This window comes from Nerophis lumbriciformis, linkage group LG29 (assembly GCF_033978685.3).
Source record: "Nerophis lumbriciformis linkage group LG29, RoL_Nlum_v2.1, whole genome shotgun sequence".
Classification (NCBI taxonomy): Eukaryota; Metazoa; Chordata; class Actinopteri; order Syngnathiformes; family Syngnathidae; genus Nerophis; species Nerophis lumbriciformis.
The window spans coordinates 14,360,374-14,379,582 of record NC_084576.2 but is presented as its reverse complement, the minus strand read 5'-3'; the positions used below and the strand labels follow the sequence as shown (position 1 = coordinate 14,379,582).

The 19,209-nt window shown below is 41.8% G+C and overlaps 1 protein-coding gene across 1 annotated transcript in view; it reads right to left on the bottom strand.

Annotated features, from left to right (window-relative positions):
• otogl (otogelin-like) overlaps nucleotides 1-19,209 on the bottom strand; it is an 84,023-nt gene that overhangs the window by 60,066 nt on the left and 4,748 nt on the right. Inside the window, exons 3-10 of the mRNA XM_061925020.2 lie at nucleotides 13,903-13,948; nucleotides 13,668-13,740; nucleotides 13,490-13,582; nucleotides 5,626-5,780; nucleotides 5,432-5,553; nucleotides 5,149-5,354; nucleotides 3,488-3,612; nucleotides 1,072-1,178 (exon numbers count right to left, since the gene is read on the bottom strand). Coding sequence (XP_061781004.2) covers nucleotides 1,072-1,178; nucleotides 3,488-3,612; nucleotides 5,149-5,354; nucleotides 5,432-5,553; nucleotides 5,626-5,780; nucleotides 13,490-13,582; nucleotides 13,668-13,740; nucleotides 13,903-13,948 — 927 coding nt within the window. The remainder of the gene's footprint in view (nucleotides 1-1,071; nucleotides 1,179-3,487; nucleotides 3,613-5,148; nucleotides 5,355-5,431; nucleotides 5,554-5,625; nucleotides 5,781-13,489; nucleotides 13,583-13,667; nucleotides 13,741-13,902; nucleotides 13,949-19,209) is intronic.

The window sequence follows — 19,209 nt, the reverse complement described above, 5'->3', positions numbered from 1 at the left end:
ACGGGGGAAAATGAAGTCCCATAGTTGCAAGACCTAAACTGCGGTAAGCAGCCGCCGACTTAATTTTCCCCCGTAGAAGAAGAAGCGCTTCTTCTTATACGGTAAGCAGCCGTAGAAAGGGGAAAATTAAGTCGGCGTAGTTACCGTAGTTGCGAGACCTGTTGTGGCTCAATATTGGTCCATATATAAGGCACACTGTCAGCTTTTGAGGAAATTGGAGGTTTTTAGATGTGCCTTATAGTGCGGAAAATACGGTATATATACCTGTCTTCTACATGTGGCATCTTACACAGCAACAGAAAACAAGCAAAAATCAACCTAATTCCTCTAGTATCGATCCTACCTTGGTATCCACACCAACAAGTTCTGGATTGATACACCCTCCTCTTGCGTGTCGAGTACAGACTGCGACTATACTAACACACCAACAGTTGCTTTTATATTATCCTCTCTCTCCTATTAATAAAACTCCTATTAATATTTACATGTTAATTTCCAGTTAATAGTTGCTTACTTTCTGCTTTAATGCTGTTCCATGTACACTTCCTAAACTTTACTAAGCACTTAGTTATTTCTTGTGATGTTACTAGCTAGCTTAGCAATTAGCCTTTTTGTCTGCGTCTGCTTGTCCTTACTTGGTGTGTAACATGTTTAGCACCGTCTTCCAGTAATAAGTTTACTTGTATGTAGTTTATTTATGTACTTCTTTGTAGCCTATTGGGTTGAGTTTTCCTTGCTCTGATGTGGGATCTGAGCCGAGGATGTCATTGTGGCTTGTGCAGCCCTTTGAGAAACTTGTGATTTAGGGCTATGTAAATAAACTTTCATTGATTGATTGATTTATTTGCCATAATAATAGGGGTGATAACTATTAAAACACACATTTAGCTGCCAGTCGCCTCTATCCGGGGAACCAAAAATAAAGAAATTGTCAGCATTGAAAGGCATAAATTAGCATTGGCTCAGCCTGTACTTTTTTTTTTTTTTACAAAATCTGCGATATAACGGAGCATCTGTACTAAAAATAGAAAAAGCATCAAATTATTGAGGGCAGAGGTAGTTTTGACTTACACACAGAGGTCAGAGACACAGCTGGCCACAAATGGATGAGGATCAATATTCTCATGACAGGACAGAAAGGGGAAGAAGAGAAGGGCACTGCATTTTTCGATGGCATCCTGGAAACATGAAGAGCATAATGATGCAGATATAGCAACATTTCCATTATTATGTTTTTATTTAAAATAAAACCCTCATTAAAACCGACTGTAATCAATTTTTACATGCGCTTACTATACAGTCCAGTTCACTATTAAGAATGTACTGTAGTCCATTCCAGCTATTAAGTGGATATGCGTACATGAGAAACACACAAATAATTATTTGTTTTTATCAATACTAATTAGTTTTTTATTGGATAAAACAACTGCAAAAAGGGTATATTTGTATATATTGTAGTGTAATGCTGATTCACAACAGAAGTCTGTTTACACATGCAGCAGGTTTAGAACCATACCACTCAGAATGAAGAAAAACAACTAAACCACCTAAGCGTAACAATTTCGGTATAGGCAAGAAAAAAAAAGAACCTTGTTTTTCATTTGTTTTTATAACACTAAGGTTCACACAGCAGGTCAATTTTGTTTTTTGCCCATATGTGACCTGTATGGGATTTTTTTATGTCAATGTGAACAGTGCAATTTCGAATTTTTCCAGGCCTCTTTTGTATGTGGAAATAAATCGAAAATAGGTGATGCGATTGCAGTGTAAACGCTCCCGTGCTGCAGTTGCATTCATTCAACCAAAACGTCATTAAAAAAACAATTAACGTCATAATTCTTCACCAAATAGAGGGTTACATAATAAATAGTTGACAGATGAGCAGAAAACAGGTGAAAATATTTTTTCTTTAGGAACTCAGGTCAATGTTCCACCACTCATGGCTCCGACTGTTCGCCGACACGCTGTTCGGTGCAGACATGAAAGTAAAATGTCCCGAACTGCCAGAGCCAAAATACTTGACCCTCCTTCTTAATGTTCTATAATTCAGTTTAAAAAATGTTAAATTTTATTGCATAAAATCCTCAAAATTGCGACAAATGCGCCAGGATTGAGAGCGACTAGAATTAAAGCCGTGATAACTTCTGTAAACACCAACATGTGTGACGTCATGACGTCATGTCTGCATGTGGGTCAGTTTGCGTTCACATTAGACATTGCCTTTTTTTTGTAATGTAAACGACTACATAAAAAGATCGGATTTGACAACAAAAAATCAGAATTTGACATCCGACCCTGTCGTGTGAATGTAGCCTAAGGGTTCTCTATGTTGATTCCGAAATATCAGTCAGGGACAAAAAATTAAATGAACACCTGACTCAATTAAATCCATTACCTAATGTTCTTGTATTAGCATTAGGGATGAGTACCTTTCACATTTGAATCGATAGGGTACCAATTTCCGGTACCTTGGAATCGATACTGGTACTCAACAGTGCTTTTCAGTACTTTATGTGGTAAAAAATGTTAATTTGTTGGATAATAAAAAAATTTGTTTTCATTTAACAATGAACTGAGAATTATAACTGTGCTGCTCAATTGTTATACCCTGTTTTCTTACACTTCGGAGTCTCATTTGCAAGTATGAATTCATTTCAGTTTGTCCTACGTGTGTTGCCGTAGTCAAGAATAATTATTTGCCATTAAATTGAATGTGCCAGTTGTGTCTTTTGTTGAGTCCTATAAAGTGCTTGTACTGTAAGTATTGTACAACAAGCTGTTTGATGGTAACATGCATCTTAATCAAATTTGTGGTGTTGAAATTGTCAGGTAAAATCACTCATGCTAATCAGTAGCATGGCTATGGCTTATCCACTGTAAATTAGCTTAGAGCTAGCGCCGTTTTCAACACTTTCTTTGACTTTGACATTATTTTTTAAAACGGGGACAGAACATATTGATGAACACACAAGTGTACATATGCAAGATTGTAGCTTGTGGCGAATTTCCACCTTTCGCCCCTGCGGCAATTAATGCCAAAGACATAAAAACAGAACTGCACCAAACAACAGGACAACAAGGCCATATACAAAAAATGTACAATAATAATAAAAAGTACAGTTGGACTAAAAACAATGAAACAATAAGATTGGATAACATTCTATCAGGCATGCTTGTTATGCTGGCATTACCAAGAGGCAGTGCAGCTGAGTTCGTTATAAATACGCCTGTTTGTCCGCCAACTGACTGAGTCGGTGCTGAGTCTGCAACCGGAACTCACGTCACATGCAACAAATATATCAAAACATGACACCGTTTAATTTCACGTGACGGAATTCAGTTGGTAACTATTAAAGTACCAAACTCGGTACCCATACCTACAGTAATCAGCATGCCTCATCCCCTATTGAGTAGGTAGCTAGGTAAACCTTATCATGTTTCTGTTCGTAAGAGACTTCTGTTTCAATGTGGGACTGTCGTTTCTTACATCCATGTCTGATTCCGACTCGCACGGTCCGCTGAAGTCAAGGTCTACAGAGGGACAGGCTCTTTCATGGGGCAGGTCCACCGCCCAGCTGTTAGCAAAAACTGCTGGCTCATTGGTCCGAATGCCTGAAACACACAATAGTGACACATTCGCACACAGAATAAATAAAACCACCACAGTGTATGTGCACAGGTGTCAGCAGTCGTTGAGGAAAAAAAGAGGACATTTGAGAAAATAAGAGGAAATTTGCTAATGCTGCCAAATAAAATTTTGAAAATCAAGACTACATTTCCTACAATTGGATGCATTTCTACACCCTATATTACCTTTAGATTTATTATCATCTACCAACCTCTTTTGGCTGTCTTTTAGACACATGTTCCAGGTAATGTACCACAGAATTTTTTAGTAGATAACTTACTAAGATTATTACAATTTAAAATGTCATGTAACATTCTATATGCAAAGAACTCAAAAAACGTTTCCCATTTGGCAACTCTATCCTGTAGCCACGCCTCCTCGGTAACATACTTCCGGTGCCGTGACCTCTGTTTACAATCTGTCATGTCAAAAATACACCTTCTCGCTGGCTACTCAAATACTTTAGAACTATCACTGGTTGCGAACTAACAGTGTTCGGATAGTTATTGTCCAAATATGACCAGCAGCACAGTGATCGTGGCTCGGAGAGCAAACGCAGGTGACAGCAAGTAAGATAGCTAGATGTTTAGCTAACAAGCAAGCTTGTTTCGGTGCTCTCAACCATGGTCGTAACTTGTTATCTTCTATTTATTTTGGAGCACCGAAACAAGCTTGCTAGTTAGCTAACCATCTACCTAGCTGACTTATTGTTGCCATCGTTCGCTGTCAGATTCACAACATTGACGGCCGTCTACTTCACTGCTAATCATATTAACTTGTCCTGCAATTTCACATGCCTGCATGTGGGTGTTAAAATTGCATTTTCGTGTTGTTTTGTTGATTGTCTATGTATGGTGCAATCGTATGTGCGCATTATGTATTATCTATTGCTCTTTTTTTGTTTTGCTATACTTTTGTAGCTGTATGTAGAAATTATGCCACTCTGTGGTCTTTTAATTTCATGTCCTTTGTGTTTTTCAATGTTTCCCTCTTGTTTTCATGTGTTTTTACCTTTTTTTGTGGACTATTTGTATCTGCACGGTTACATGATTACCGTGCATATGTATATGTATATTGTGGAGGTTGCCCTCCAGGCCCGCAGGCCACGCCCTCCTCCACATATACATATAAATATACATATACATATATATATATATACACACACACACACACACACACACACACACACACACACACACACACACATATATATATATATATATATATATATATATATATATTTTGACATATACATATGTAAACACACACATATACATTATAGACATAATATATATCAATATATATACATACATATACATATATATATATACATATATATACTTACTTTGCATGCAGTCGGCTTTCAGCCCCAGGCCAATTTTTTTATCCCAATGCGGCCCCCAAGTCAAAAGGTTTGGAAACCCTTGCAGTAGATCATTTGAGTATTGAGTGACTAATGTTAATAATTGGGATGACTTGATGCTAACAAAGGGCAAGGGAACTGTTTTGGCGAGCCTTACCACGAGTAGTGGTGAGGTCATCGCCGGCAATATTGTTGAAATTCCCACACAAGCCACAAGGGGCGCCCTTGTGCTCCTCGCTCATCTTCAAGTAGACTCCTGATCCTCCATCCCAGGCCAGTGAGAAGCCAAAAACACTTTTCACCAGCAGGTAATCGGCCAGACGCTCGATAAAAACCCCGCCAATCGTGTGAGGCAGACTGAGCCTGGTTTCAGACAAAGACAGAAGGCACGTTAATTGCTGAAAATCTTCCCCAGAACAGGCAATTATCGCTGCAAACACCTGCGTCCTCCCTGGTAGACAAGGTACGAAGATATGTGGATCTCATCCTCGTTTGGGAAAAGCAGACTGAGCGCTCTTGGGCAGGAATATACACTCCCGTCGCACACTCGGCTGTTGTGGATCTGGACACAACCAAAGCAGGAGTCACACAGCAACAACTGCAAAATGATTAGCGTCATTTGACATTGTCTTACCCACACTGTGTATTGTGGTGTTGCAGAATGGCAATCCTGAGCCAGAATGTAGGAGCAAGTGCCAGGAAAGTAAAAGTACATCCCATCAAAAGTCTCATAGTGGTGTTGACCCCATGACCTGCAAATCCCATCTCTATCTTGGCCCTGGTTGGGTACTGATGAATTAAACACAGTTGGAGGCACACATGTTTGAAGTCAAATTCTAGTCGTCATCTTTTATTCAATGTGTGAAAGGTTTTTTTTCCCTTGTGGTTTAGGAAAACCCCACAGCTGAATTTGCTGACATTCAGATTTGGGTGATGGATACAGTGAATCATCTTATCTGCTTAGTAAAAGCACAGTTTTGTAAAATAAAATTACATTCATTTGTAAATGACTTGATCAATCATAGGATGTTATTATCCTTATCTTTAAAATGTGGAAAGCCATCTTTGGTTATGATTTCCAATCCAGCTTTAGTCATACAGTGGTACCTCGGGATACGAGTACTACGGCTTACGAGTTGTCCGGGATGCTAGCTGTATTTTGGCCTTTTGTTATTGTTAGAGCCATATACTACTTCTGTCTGTCAAGTTCATGACGTCACTAAGGGGTTGGCTCAAGGCCAAGAAACAGTCTACTTGGGGGGAGGAGGCTTTCATCATGCTCAAGTGTTGCTGAGTGGAGGCGCAACAGTTTTTGATTGTGCCATGCTAGTATTTGTTTGCTCCCGCTTATTTTCCGTTTTGTTACAAAGTGAGTTTTATTTATGTGACTGTATGTTGATAAACATTTTTGTTAAACATGGACACAATTCTGGACATCGATTATTAGCTCTCCTCTCTGAGCTGCCACCTTAACGTGGTAGAGGAGTTTGCGTGTCCCAATGATCCTAGGAGCTATGTTGTCCGGGGGCTTCCATGCCCCCTGGTAGGGTCTCCCAAGACAAACAGGTCCTAGGTGAGGGATCAGACAAAGAGCAGCTCGAAGACTTCTATGGAAATGCAAGAACCGAGACTCAGATTTCCCTCGCCCGGACGCGGGTCACCGGGGCCCCCCTCCGGAGCCAGGCCCGGAGTTGGGGCACGATGGCGAGCGCCTGGTGGCCGGGCCTGTCCCCATGGGGCCCGGCCGGGCACAGCCCGAAGAGGCAACGTGGGTCCCCCCTCCAATGGGCTCACCACCCATAGCAGGGGCCATAGAGGTCGGGTGCAATGTGAGCTGGGCGGTAGCCGAAGGCAGGGCACTTGGCGGTCCGATCCTCGGCTACAGAAGCTAGCTCTTGGGACGTGGAACATCACCTCGCTGGGGGGGAAGGAGCCTGAGCTAGTGCGCGAGGTAGAGAAGTTCCGGTTGGATATAGTCGGACTCACCTCGACGCACAGCAAGGGCTCTGGAACCAGTTCTCTCGAGAGGGGCTGGACTCTCTTCCACTCTGGCGTTGCCAGCAGTGAGAGGCGACGGGCTGGGGTGGCAATTCTTGTTGCCCCCCGGCTCAGAGCCTGCATGTTGGAGTTCAACCCGGTGGACGAGAGGGTAGCTTCCCTCCGCCTTCGGGTGGGGGGACGGGTCCTGACTGTTGTTTGCGCTTACGCGCCAAACAGCAGCTCAGAGTACCCACCCTTTTTGGATTCACTCGAGGGAGTACTTGAGAGTGCTCCCCCGGGTGATTCCCTCGTTCTACTGGGGGACTTCAACGCTCATATTGGCAACGACAGTGAAACCTGGAGAGGCGTGATTGGGAAGAATGGCCGCCCGGATCTGAACCCAAGTGGTGTTTTGTTATTGGACTTTTGTGCCCGTCATGGATTGTCCATAACGAACACCATGTTCAAGCATAAGGGTGTCCATATGTGCACTTGGCACCAGGACACCCTAGGCCGCAGTTCTATGATCGACTTTGTAGTTGTGTCATCGGATTTGCGGCCTCATGTTTTGGACACTCGGGTGAAGAGAGGGGCGGAGCTTTCTACCGATCACCACCTGGTGGTGAGTTGGCTGCGATGGTGGGGGAGGATGCCGGACAGACCTGGCAGGCCCAAACGCATTGTGAGGGTTTGCTGGGAACGTCTGGCAGAGTCTCCTGTCAGAGAGAGTTTCAATTCCCACCTCCGGAAGAACTTTGAACATGTCACGAGGGAGGTGCTGGACATTGAGTCCGAGTGGACCATGTTCCGCACCTCTATTGTCGAGGCGGCTGATTGGAGCTGTGGCCGCAAGGTAGTTGGTGCCTGTCGTGGCGGTAATCCTAGAACCCGTTGGTGGACACCGGCGGTGAGGGATGCCGTCAAGCTGAAGAAGGAGTCCTATCGGGTTCTTTTGGCTCATGGGACTCCTGAGGCAGCGGACAGGTACCGACAGGCCAAGCGGTGTGCGGCTTCAGCGGTCGCGGAGGCAAAAACTCGGACATGAGAGGAGTTCGGGGAAGCCATGGAAAACGACTTCCGGACGGCTTCGAAGCGATTCTGGACCACCATCCACCGCCTCAGGAAGGGGAAGCAGTGCACTACCAACACCGTGTATGGTGCGGATGGTGTTCTGCTGACCTCGACTGCGGAAGTTGTGGATCGGTGGAGGGAATACTTCGAAGACCTCCTCAATCCCACCAACACGTCTTCCTATGAGGAAGCAGTGCCTGAGGAATCTGTGGTGGGCTCTCCTATTTCTGGGGCTGAGGTTGCTGAGGTAGTTAAAAAGCTCCTCGGTGGCAAGGCCCCGGGGGTGGATGAGATCCGCCCGGAGTTCCTTAAGGCTCTGGATGCTGTAGGGCTGTCTTGGTTGACAAGACTCTGCAGCATCGCGTGGACATCGGGGGCAGTACCTCTGGATTGGCAGACCGGGGTGGTGGTTCCTCTCTTTAAAAAGGGGAACCGGAGGGTGTGTTCTAACTATCGTGGGATCACACTCCTCAGCCTTCCCGGTAAGGTCTATTCAGGTGTACTGGAGAGGAGGCTACGCCGGATAGTCGAACCTCGGATTCAGGAGGAACAGTGTGGTTTTCGTCCTGGTCGTGGAACTGTGGACCAGCTCTATACTCTCAGCAGGGTCCTTGAGGGTGCATGGGAGTTTGCCCAACCAGTCTACATGTGCTTTGTGGACTTGGAGAAGGCATTCGACCGTGTCCCTCGGGAAGTCCTGTGGGGAGTGCTCAGAGAGTATGGGGTTTCGGACTGTCTGATTGTGGCGGTCCGCTCCCTGTATGATCAGTGTCAGAGCTTGGTTCGCATTGCCGGCAGTAAGTCGGACACGTTTCCGGTGAGGGTTGGACTCCGCCAAGGCTGCCATTTGTCACCGATTCTGTTCATAACTTTTATGGACAGAATTTCTAGGCGCAGTCAAGGCGTTGAGGGGACCCGGTTTGGTGGCTGCAGGATTAGGTCTCTGCTTTTTGCAGATGATTTGGTCCTGATGGCTTCATCTGGCCAGGATCTTCAGCTCTCACTGGATCGGTTCGCAGCTGAGTGTGAAGCGACTGGGATGAGAATCAGCACCTCCAAGTCCGAGTCCATGGTTCTCGCCCGGAAAAGGGTGGAGTGCCATCTCCGGGTTGGGGAGGAGATCTTGCCCCAAGTGGAGGAGTTCAAGTACCTCGGAGTCTTGTTCACGAGTGAGGGAAGAGTGGATCGTGAGATCGACAGGCGGATCGGTGCGGCGTCTTCAGTAATGCGGACGCTGTATCGATCCGTTGTGGTGAAGAAGGAGCTGAGCCGGAAGGCAAAGCTCTCAATTTACCGGTCGATCTACGTTCCCATCCTCACCTATGGTCATGAGCTTTGGGTTATGACCGAAAGGACAAGATCACGGGTACAAGCGGCCGAAATGAGTTTCCTCCGCCGGGTGGCGGGGCTCTCCCTTAGAGATAGGGTGAGAAGCTCTGTCATCCGGGGGGAGCTCAAAGTAAAGCCGCTGCTCCTCCGCATCGAGAGGAGCCAGATGAGGTGGTTCGGGCATCTGGTCAGGATGCCACCCGAGCGCCTCCCTAAGGAGGTGTTTAGGGCATGTCCGACCGGTAGGAGGCCACGAGGAAGACCCAGGACACGTTGGGAAGACTATGTCTCCCGGCTGGCCTGGGAACGCCTCGGGATCCCCCGGGAGGAGCTGGACGAAGTGGCTGGGGAGAGGGAAGTCTGGGCTTCCCTGCTTAGGCTGCTGCCCCCGCGACCCGACCTCGGATAAGCGGAAGAAGATGGATGGATGGATGGATGGATGGATTATTAGCTGGCTGCACATGTCAAAACTAGCTTCATTTATATTCGGCAACCAGTAGCAGTAATAGTTTAGGACTTTACCGCTACAGTTATGTTGTAGGTTGCAAGCTGGAATTTGGGTTTTGAGCCTCCCCATGACTGCTAGTCACAGTGAACCCAATAACGTCTAACCAAAACATCCGGTCTTAATTGCTAGCATTAGCTAATAGCTAAATATCAACAAAACTTTGTTTTTCCAATCACTGAGTGTGTGACGAATAATGTGCGGAAAAGAAGAAGCAGAAGCAGATTAATTCAAGAAAAATTTTTTTGCAAAAAACTTGTGTAAAGCAGTTAAAACAGTGTTTCTTAAAGGGGCTGTTCACAGTGACATTTTTCAAAGCAAAAAAATATAACAAGAACACCACCGGCTAGCTTACATTACCTTTAGTGGTCTAACACAGTGGTCCTCAACCTTTTTTCAGTGATGTACCCCCTGTGAAAATGTTTTTAATTCAAGTACCCCCTAATCAGAGCAAAGCATTTTTGGTTGAAAAAAAGAGATAAAGAAGTAAAATACAGCACTATGTCATCAGTTTCTCCATCCATCCATCCATCCATCCATCTTCTTCCGCTTATCCGAGGTCGGGTCACGAGGGCAGCAGCCTAAGCAGGGAAGCCCAGACTCTCCTCTCCCCAGCCACTTCGTCCAGCTCCTCCCGGGGGATCCCGAGGCGTTCCCAGGCCAGCCGGGAGACATAGAGGGAGGCGTTTGGGTGGCATCCTGACCAGATGCCCGAACCACCTCATCTGGCTCCTCTCAATGTGGAGGAGCAGCGGCTTTACTTTGAGCTCCTCCCGGATGGCAGAGCTTCTCACCCTATCTCTAAGGGAGAGCCCCGCCACCCGGCGGAGGAAACTCATTTCGGCCGCCTGTACCCGTGATCTTGTCCTTTCGGTCATAACCCAAAGCTCATGACCATAGGTGAGGATGGGAACGTAGATCGACCGGTAAATTGAGAGCTTTGCCTTCCGGCTCAGCTCCTTCTTCACCACAACGGATCGATACAGCGTCCGCATTACTGAAGACGCCGCACCGATCCGCCTGTCGATCTCACGATCCACTCTTCCCCCACTCGTGAACGAGACTCCTAGGTACTTGAACTCCTCCACTTGGGGCAGGGTCTCCTCCCCAACCCGGAGATGGCACTCCACCCTTTTCCGGGCAAGAACCATGGACTCGGACTTGGAGGTGCTGATTCTCATCCCAGTCGCTTCACACTTGGCTGCGAACCGATCCAGTGAGAGCTGAAGATCCTGGCCAGATGAAGCCATCAGGACCACATCATCTGCAAATAGCAGAGACCTAATCCTGCAGCCACCAAACCGGATCCCCTCAACGCCTTGACTGCGCCTAGAAATTCTGTCCATAAAAGTTATGAAGAGAATCGATGACAAAGGGCAGCCTTGGCGGAGTCCAACCCTCACTGGAAACGTGTCCGACTTACTGCCGGCAATGCGGACCAAGCTCTGACACTGATCATACAGGGAGCGGACCGCCACAATCAGACAGTCCGATACCCCATACTCTCTAAGCACTCCCCACAGGACCTCCCGAGGGACACGGTCGAATGCCTTCTCCAAGTCCACAAAGCACATGTAGACTGGTTGGGCAAACTCCCATGCACCCTCAAGGACCCTGCCGAGAGTATAGAGCTGGTCCACAGTTCCACGACCAGGACGAAAACAACACTGTTCCTCCTGAATCAGAGGTTCGACTATCCGGTGTAACCTCCTCTCCAGTACACCTGAATAAACCTTACCGGGAAGGTCATAAACCTTACCGGGAAGGTCATCAGTCATCAGTTTCTGATTTATTAAATTGTATAACAGTGCAAAATATTGTTCATTTGTAGTGGTCTTTCTTGAACTATTTGGAAAAAAAGATACAAAAATAACTAAAAACTTGTTGAAAAATAAACAAGTGATTCAATTATAAATAAATATTTCTACACATAGAAGTAATCATCAACTTAAAGTGCCCTCTTTGGGGATTGTAATAGAGATGACTCTGGATTCATGAACTTAATTCTAAACATTTCTTCACAAGAAAATAAATCTTTAACATCAATATTTATGGGACATATCCACAAAAAATCTAGCTGTCAACACTGACTATTGCATTGTAATGAATAGAATAGCCTACTTGATTTGATGTTCAGTTTATGAACTTACATTCATATTTTGTTGAAGTATTATTCAATAAATATATTTATAAAGGATTTTTGAATTGTTGCTATTTTTAAAATATTTTTAAAAAATCGCACGTACCCCTTGGCATACCTTCAAGTACCCCCATTTGAGAACCACTGGTCTAACAGAACACATTTGTTTGAAAAGTGTCTATTTTTCACAATTACAAAGTTTATGTAAAAAAAATGTTGGCGGCCCCGAATAAATTCTCACCCGGTCTCGGCAACACGTATGCGCAAGGAGCACGTGCACACATACAAAAGCAGTCAAAAAGAAGCAACAAACAATTTGCAGTCATTTTGTTGTTATGATCGAATATACATTCAATGACAGCTAAAGCTAGCTATCCAAATTGCTATTATTAGCTAACAACACCTAAAGCTAATGCACGAGCATGTGTTACGTATATACGTGATGACATCATTACGTAGGAGGAGCCGTGGGAGGCCGGGATATACTGTGTAAAATACATAGGAAAGTTAGCGCCCTCTAGGCAAGTGTTTTTCAACCTTTTTTGAGCCAAGGCACATTATTATTTATTTTAAAAATCCCACTACAGAAAATGTTAGCAAATGACACTCGGTAGCGTATAATGATCAAATATGACGCAATTGCACTACTAATTCTCAAAGAAGTTATAACACTGAAACGCCCACCGGAAGAGGTGCTTTAAAACCTCTTAAGGTTTGTTTACATGCTTTTTTTTATTTCTCTTTGCTATTTGGGCTTATTGGACCCTACCGGTAATTAGAATAAAAACTAAGAATCATCTTTTTATATGATGTACTTAGTCCATAAGTAACAAACGTGTACTTCATGTTTAGTGACACGCTAATTCTTATTTTTCAAAAATAAATACCAGAGGCAACACCGGGGTGGAAGATTTCATCGGATTCAGCGATTAGGAGTGACAGATTGTTTGGTAAATGTATAGCATGTTCTATATGTTATAGTTATTTGAATGACTCTTACCATAATATGTTACGTTAACATACCAGGCACGTTCTCAGTTGGTTATTTATGCCTCATATAACGTACACTTATTCAGCCTGTTGTTCACTATTCTTTATTTATTTTAAATTGCCTTTCAAATGTCTATTCTTGGTGTTGGCTTTTATCAAATAAATTTCCCCTAAAAATGTGACTTATACTCCAGTGCGACGTATATATGTTTTTTTCCTTCTTTATTGTGCATTTTCGACCGCTGCGACGTATACTCAGGAGCGACTTATAGTCCGAAAAATACGGTAAGTGTAGGCAATTTCCTGGTGTATTATTTAATAACTCCTCAAAATGACAATAGTTGCATTTAAAGTGACATGAGCAGCTAACTCTGCATGCACTATAAAATGTCTGTCGCTACTGTGTTGTGAGATGTAGGCTTTCATTTTAAAGTAGTCTATCCTCCTTAGCCATATTGATCATTTGTATCACACCTGACTTACTAATCTGGCAGCGGTCTCCCAGGGCCTGGAACTGAGCGCAGTCACACACGCCATCCTCCTGACACCAGCCGCCATTGAGGCAGTTGCAAAACTCTAGGGGAAATATCCATACAAGCCAACATGTGGGCACTCATGACATTGCCATCTTTATACCTGTTGAACAAGGAATAGTGCATACCTGAAGAGGAGTCTCTGGCTGTGTAGTTGTGCAAAACGCCGCGGGACAAACCCTCCTCCGAGAGCAGCGGGGTCTATTTGACGGAATACTGCTTTAAAAGCTTCAATGGCAGTGTAGATGCAATGGTGAGTGTGTCACGTTCTTTACAAAGACAGCTTTGTGTGCCACTTTGGTGTTTTTTTGCGCTTGTGGGTGCCCTGACCTCCTCTGGTTCTCTTCGGTGTAGTGTACCAACCTCTTCCCACAGGAGATCCCGTTTCCTCCGAAGTGCATTTGCTCGTCTGCACACACAAACGCACACATTTGACGGGCGGATGAGTGGTGAGAGGAAAGGCTTAAGCCCACTTGTATGATATCCTCTTCAGTTAAGAGCATTTACACAGAGGGAGAGGAAGAAGTCTGTCACACAGTCTCAAACAGGGGATTTTGATGATTAAGTGGTCCTCATCTTACTTTTTGATTAAACTTGAGTGTTGTTGTGATTTTTTCATTATACGAGACAATAAAAATCTTAAATAAAGGATATTAAAGCACACAAAAATAAAATCCAGTAATACAGACACTCACACTCACTGGACAGAGATCCAATAAAAGAGCTGTTTAGATTTTAAGTGACGTTGTTCTGCAGGGCATCATACTCAGGAGCGTTTCTCAAATTTAGGCACCATCAATTAGCAACAAAATGTGACTTAAATATTAGGTATATATAGAATGATGCAACGCACAATGATGACCATATTGTTGAATTACCGTATTTTTCGGACTATAAGTCGCAGTTTTTTTCATAGTTTGGCCGGGCTCCAGTGCGATTTATATATGTTTTTTCCTTCTTTATTATGCATTTTCGGCAGGTGCGACTTATACTCCAAAAAATACGGTAATTCCTATTTTGGGCAGTCTGAATGACTCATAACTGAGCATTATTATCTATTAATAATGCTTTTTATATTGACATCAAAAAGTAAACTTCATGTTTTTTACGTTACTGGTGTTTTTTTTCATTCCACAAAGTAATTACTTTAATAACCCTTCATGTGACACAGCATTTTTTTAATGTTTTATGGTGTATAATTAATTCCTATTCAATGGATCTGTCCTGATACATCATGTACATGTACACACATTCATCCATCCATCCATCCATTTACTACCGCTTGTCCCTTTTGGGGTTTGCGGGGGGTGCTGGAGCCTATCTCAGCTGCATTCGGGCGGAAGGCGGGGAACACCCTGGACAAGTCGCCACCTCACCACAGGGCCAACACAGATAGACAGACAACATTCACACTCACATTCACACACTAGGGCCAATTTTTAGTGATGCCAATCAACCTATCCCCAGGTGCATGTCTTTGGAGGTGGGAGGAAGCCGGAGTACCCGGAGGGAACCCACGCAGTCACGGGGAGAACATGCAAACTCCACACAGAAAGATCCCGAGCCCGGGATTGAACCCAGGACTACTCAGGACCTTCGTATTGTGAGGCACATGCACTAACCCCTCTTCTACCATGCTGCCATGTACACACATTAGTACATGTAAATGTACATACTTTAAAAAATACCTCTCTGTATGAAAATATAAAAATAAAGATAAAGGCATCATGTAATTAAAAATCTGACACGCTGATACAATTAATGAACAGAAAAAAACAAATATTTGTCTTTGAATGTATAGATCTAGAATCTAGAGCATTTTTATTAGATATTACAAATTACATGATGGCGTCACGTTCACACCCTGACACTGTTTTACCAAACATAATGAATAATCATGATTAATAATCGTTATTTCAATATTGATAAAAATTATCTTCATTATTATTTTGCCCATAACCGTCCAGTCCTATGTGTAAAACTTGACCTCATATAAGAGCACTATTTGTATCTATATGGACAAAAAGTGCAGTTCCGTCTTATGCCAAAACAGTGCCATCTTGCGAATTTTTCACATTTGTTTTTATTTATTTATAGTATTATTTTGTTTGTGCCACATTACTTTGTTTATAATGCTTGCGTTGCTTTCATATGCACATTCAACTTTCTACTTGAGGTACATATTTACATTTTGAATGTTTTTGTGTTTAAAAAAAATAAAATCTGGTTCAAGGATTTCAATATAAGTAGTTTTTGAAAATTTTGAGCCCATTTAAAATTACAGCGATAATAATGATAACCGTGATAAGAAATGTTCATTCTGTGACATCTCTATAATGGACAATTGTAATGTAATTGTTTCGTCGAATAAAATGATAAATACACCCCGACGTTAATTTTTTTCTGACATTTTCAACTATTTAAGACATCGCATAATCAACGTTAATCGGTATAAACAACATGAGCGCAGCCATTTTGGAAGCGTGTATCAAAGGTTAACCGACAATGAGGACAGCCGAGTTCTTCTGAGCCCTCCTTTAAGGCAACACTTGCCTTGACCTTAAAAAGTTTTCCTTATATGGATTTTTATTTTTCCAGATAAACACAAAAATCCAATATATGTTCATCCAAAATGTAAAAATGCGTGTTTATCTGTGTGATGACAAGTTGAACCGGAAGCCGTATTTTTAGCTTTTTTTCTACGCGTTTAGCATGTTTTTAGCATAACGGTAACACCTTTGTTCAGCAGTCCTATTGTCGTGTAAAAAGTGTCATTAAATAGTTGTCCAACTTTAGAAATAGAATAAACGGAAGGTACACGGATCAGTGTACCTCCCATTCATTCGGTTTCTAATTCTCAAATGCAAATCAAAAAACTAATTTTGTGCCATTTTTTCTTTTCTGAAACAAAAGTTGGACAACTATTTAATGACACTTTTTTAAAACGACAATAGGACTCCTGCTGAACAAAGGTGTTAGCGGTATGCTAAGAACATGCTAAACACGAAGGAAAAGCTAAAATACTGTTTCCGGTTCAATTTGTCATCACACAGATAAACACGCATTTTTGCATTTTGGATGAACATGAATTAGATTTTTGTGTTTATCTGGAAAAATAAAAATCCATAAAGGGAAAACAGCACAAAATCTAATTTTATGGCAAGAATTTAATGAAAATCAACCCTTCTTTGTTTGTTTTAAAATCTGCCATATATAGTATAAATCGAAAAACGGCCCTAACTTTGTTTTTTTATTTGCGTTTCAGAATTGGAAATAGAATCAACGGAAGGTACACAGGACCGTGTACCTTACGTTCAAGTTAGATTTTGTGCTGTTTTCCTTTGATGGTTTGAATTGTTTCCAGATAAACACAAAAATCAAAAAAAAAATTCATCCAAAATGCAAAAATGCGTGTTCATCTGTGTGAAAAATCCACAATTTAAACCGGAAGCAGTATTTTAGCTTTTCCTTCGTGTTTAGCATGTTTTTAGCATAACCGTAACACCTTTGTTCAGCAGGAGTCCTATTGTCGTTTTAAAAAAATGGCATTAAATAGCTGTCCAACTTTAGAAATAGAATGAACGGAAGGTACACGGGTCCGATTTCGAATTCTCAAATGCAAATAACAAAAACAAATTTTGTGCCATTTTTTCTATTTTTATTTCTGAAACAAAAGTTGGACAACTATTTAATGACACCTTTTTAAAACGACAATAGGACTCCTGCTGAACAAAGGTGTTAGCGTTATGCTAAAAACATGCCAAATGCGAAGGGAAAAGCTAAAATACTGCTTCCGGTTCAATTTGTCATCACACAGATAAACATGCATTTTTGCATTTTGGATAAACATGAATTGGATTTTTGTGTTTATCTGGAAAAATAAAAATCTATAAAAGGAAAACAGCACAAAATCTAATTTTATGGCAAGAATTTAATGAAAATCAACCCTTTTTTTGTTTGTTTTAAAATCTGCCATATATAGTACAAATCGAAAAACGGCCCTAACTTTGTTTTTTGATTTGCGTTTCAGAATTGGAAATAGAATGAACAAAAGGTACACAGGTCTGTGTACCTTCCGTTCAAGTTAGATTTGGTGCTGTTTTCCTTTGATGGTTTGAAATGTTTCCAGATAAACACAAAAATCAAAAAAAATGTTCATCCAAAATGCAAAAATGCATGTATATCTGTGTGAAAAATCCACAATTTAAACCGGAAGCAGTATTTTAGCTTTTCCTTCGTGTTTAGCATGTTTTTAGCAGAACGCTAACACCTTTGTTCAGCAGGAGTCCTATTGTCGTTTTAAAAAAGTGTCATTAAATAGTTGTCCAACTTTAGAAATAGAATGAACGGAAGGTACACGGGTCCGATTTCGAATTCTCAAAAGCAAATAACAAAAAAATAATTTTGTGCCATTTTTTCTATTTTTATTTCTGAAACAAAAGTTGGACAACTATTTAATGACACTTTTTTAAAACGACAATAGGACTCCTGCTGAACAAAGGTGTTAGCGGTATGCTAAAAACATGCTAAACGCGAAGGAAAAGCTAAAATACTGTTTCCGGTTCAATTTGTCATCACACAGATAAACACGCATTTTTGCATTTTGGATAAACATGAATTAGATTTTTGTGTTTATCTGGAAAAATAAAAATCCATAAAGGGAAAACAGCACAAAATCTAATTTTATGGCAAGAATTTAATGAAAATCAACCCTTCTTTGTTTGTTTTAAAATCTGCCATATATAGTATAAATCGAAAAACGGCCCTAACTTTGTTTTTTGATTTGCGTTTCAGAATTGGAAATAGAATCAACGGAAGGTACACAGGTCCGTGTACCTTACGTTCAAGTTAGATTTTGTGCTGTTTTCCTTTGATGGTTTGAAATGTTTCCAGATAAACACAAAAATCTAATTTTATGGCAAGAATGTAATGAAAATCAACCCTTTTTTTGTTTGTTTTAAAATCTGCCATATATAGTACAAATCGAAAAACGGCCCTAACTTTGTTTTTTGATTTGCGTTTCAGAATTGGAAATAGAATGAACAAAAGGTACACATTTCTGTGTACCTTCCGTTCAAGTTAGATTTGGTGCTGTTTTCCTTTGATGGTTTGAAATGTTTCCAGATAAACACAAAAATCGAAAAAAATGTTCATCCAAAATGCAAAAATGCATGTATATCTGTGTGAAAAATCCACAATTTAAACCGGAAGCAGTATTTTAGCTTTTCCTTCGTGTTTAGCATGTTTTTAGCAGAACGCTAACACCTTTGTTCAGCAGGAGTCCTATTGTCGTTTTAAAAAAGTGTCATTAAATAGTTGTCCAACTTTAGAAATAGAATGAACGGAAGGTACACCGGTCCGATTTCGAATTCTCAAAAGCAAATAACAAAAAAATAATTTTGTGCCATTTTTTCTATTTTTATTTCTGAAACAAAAGTTGGACAACTATTTAATGACACTTTTTTAAAACGACAATAGGACTCCTGCTGAACAAAGGTGTTAGCGGTATGCTAAAAACATGCTAAACGCGAAGGAAAAGCTAAAATACTGTTTCCGGTTCAATTTGTCATCACACAGATAAACACGCATTTTTGCATTTTGGATAAACATGAATTAGATTTTTGTGTTTATCTGGAAAAATAAAAATCCATAAAGGGAAAACAGCACAAA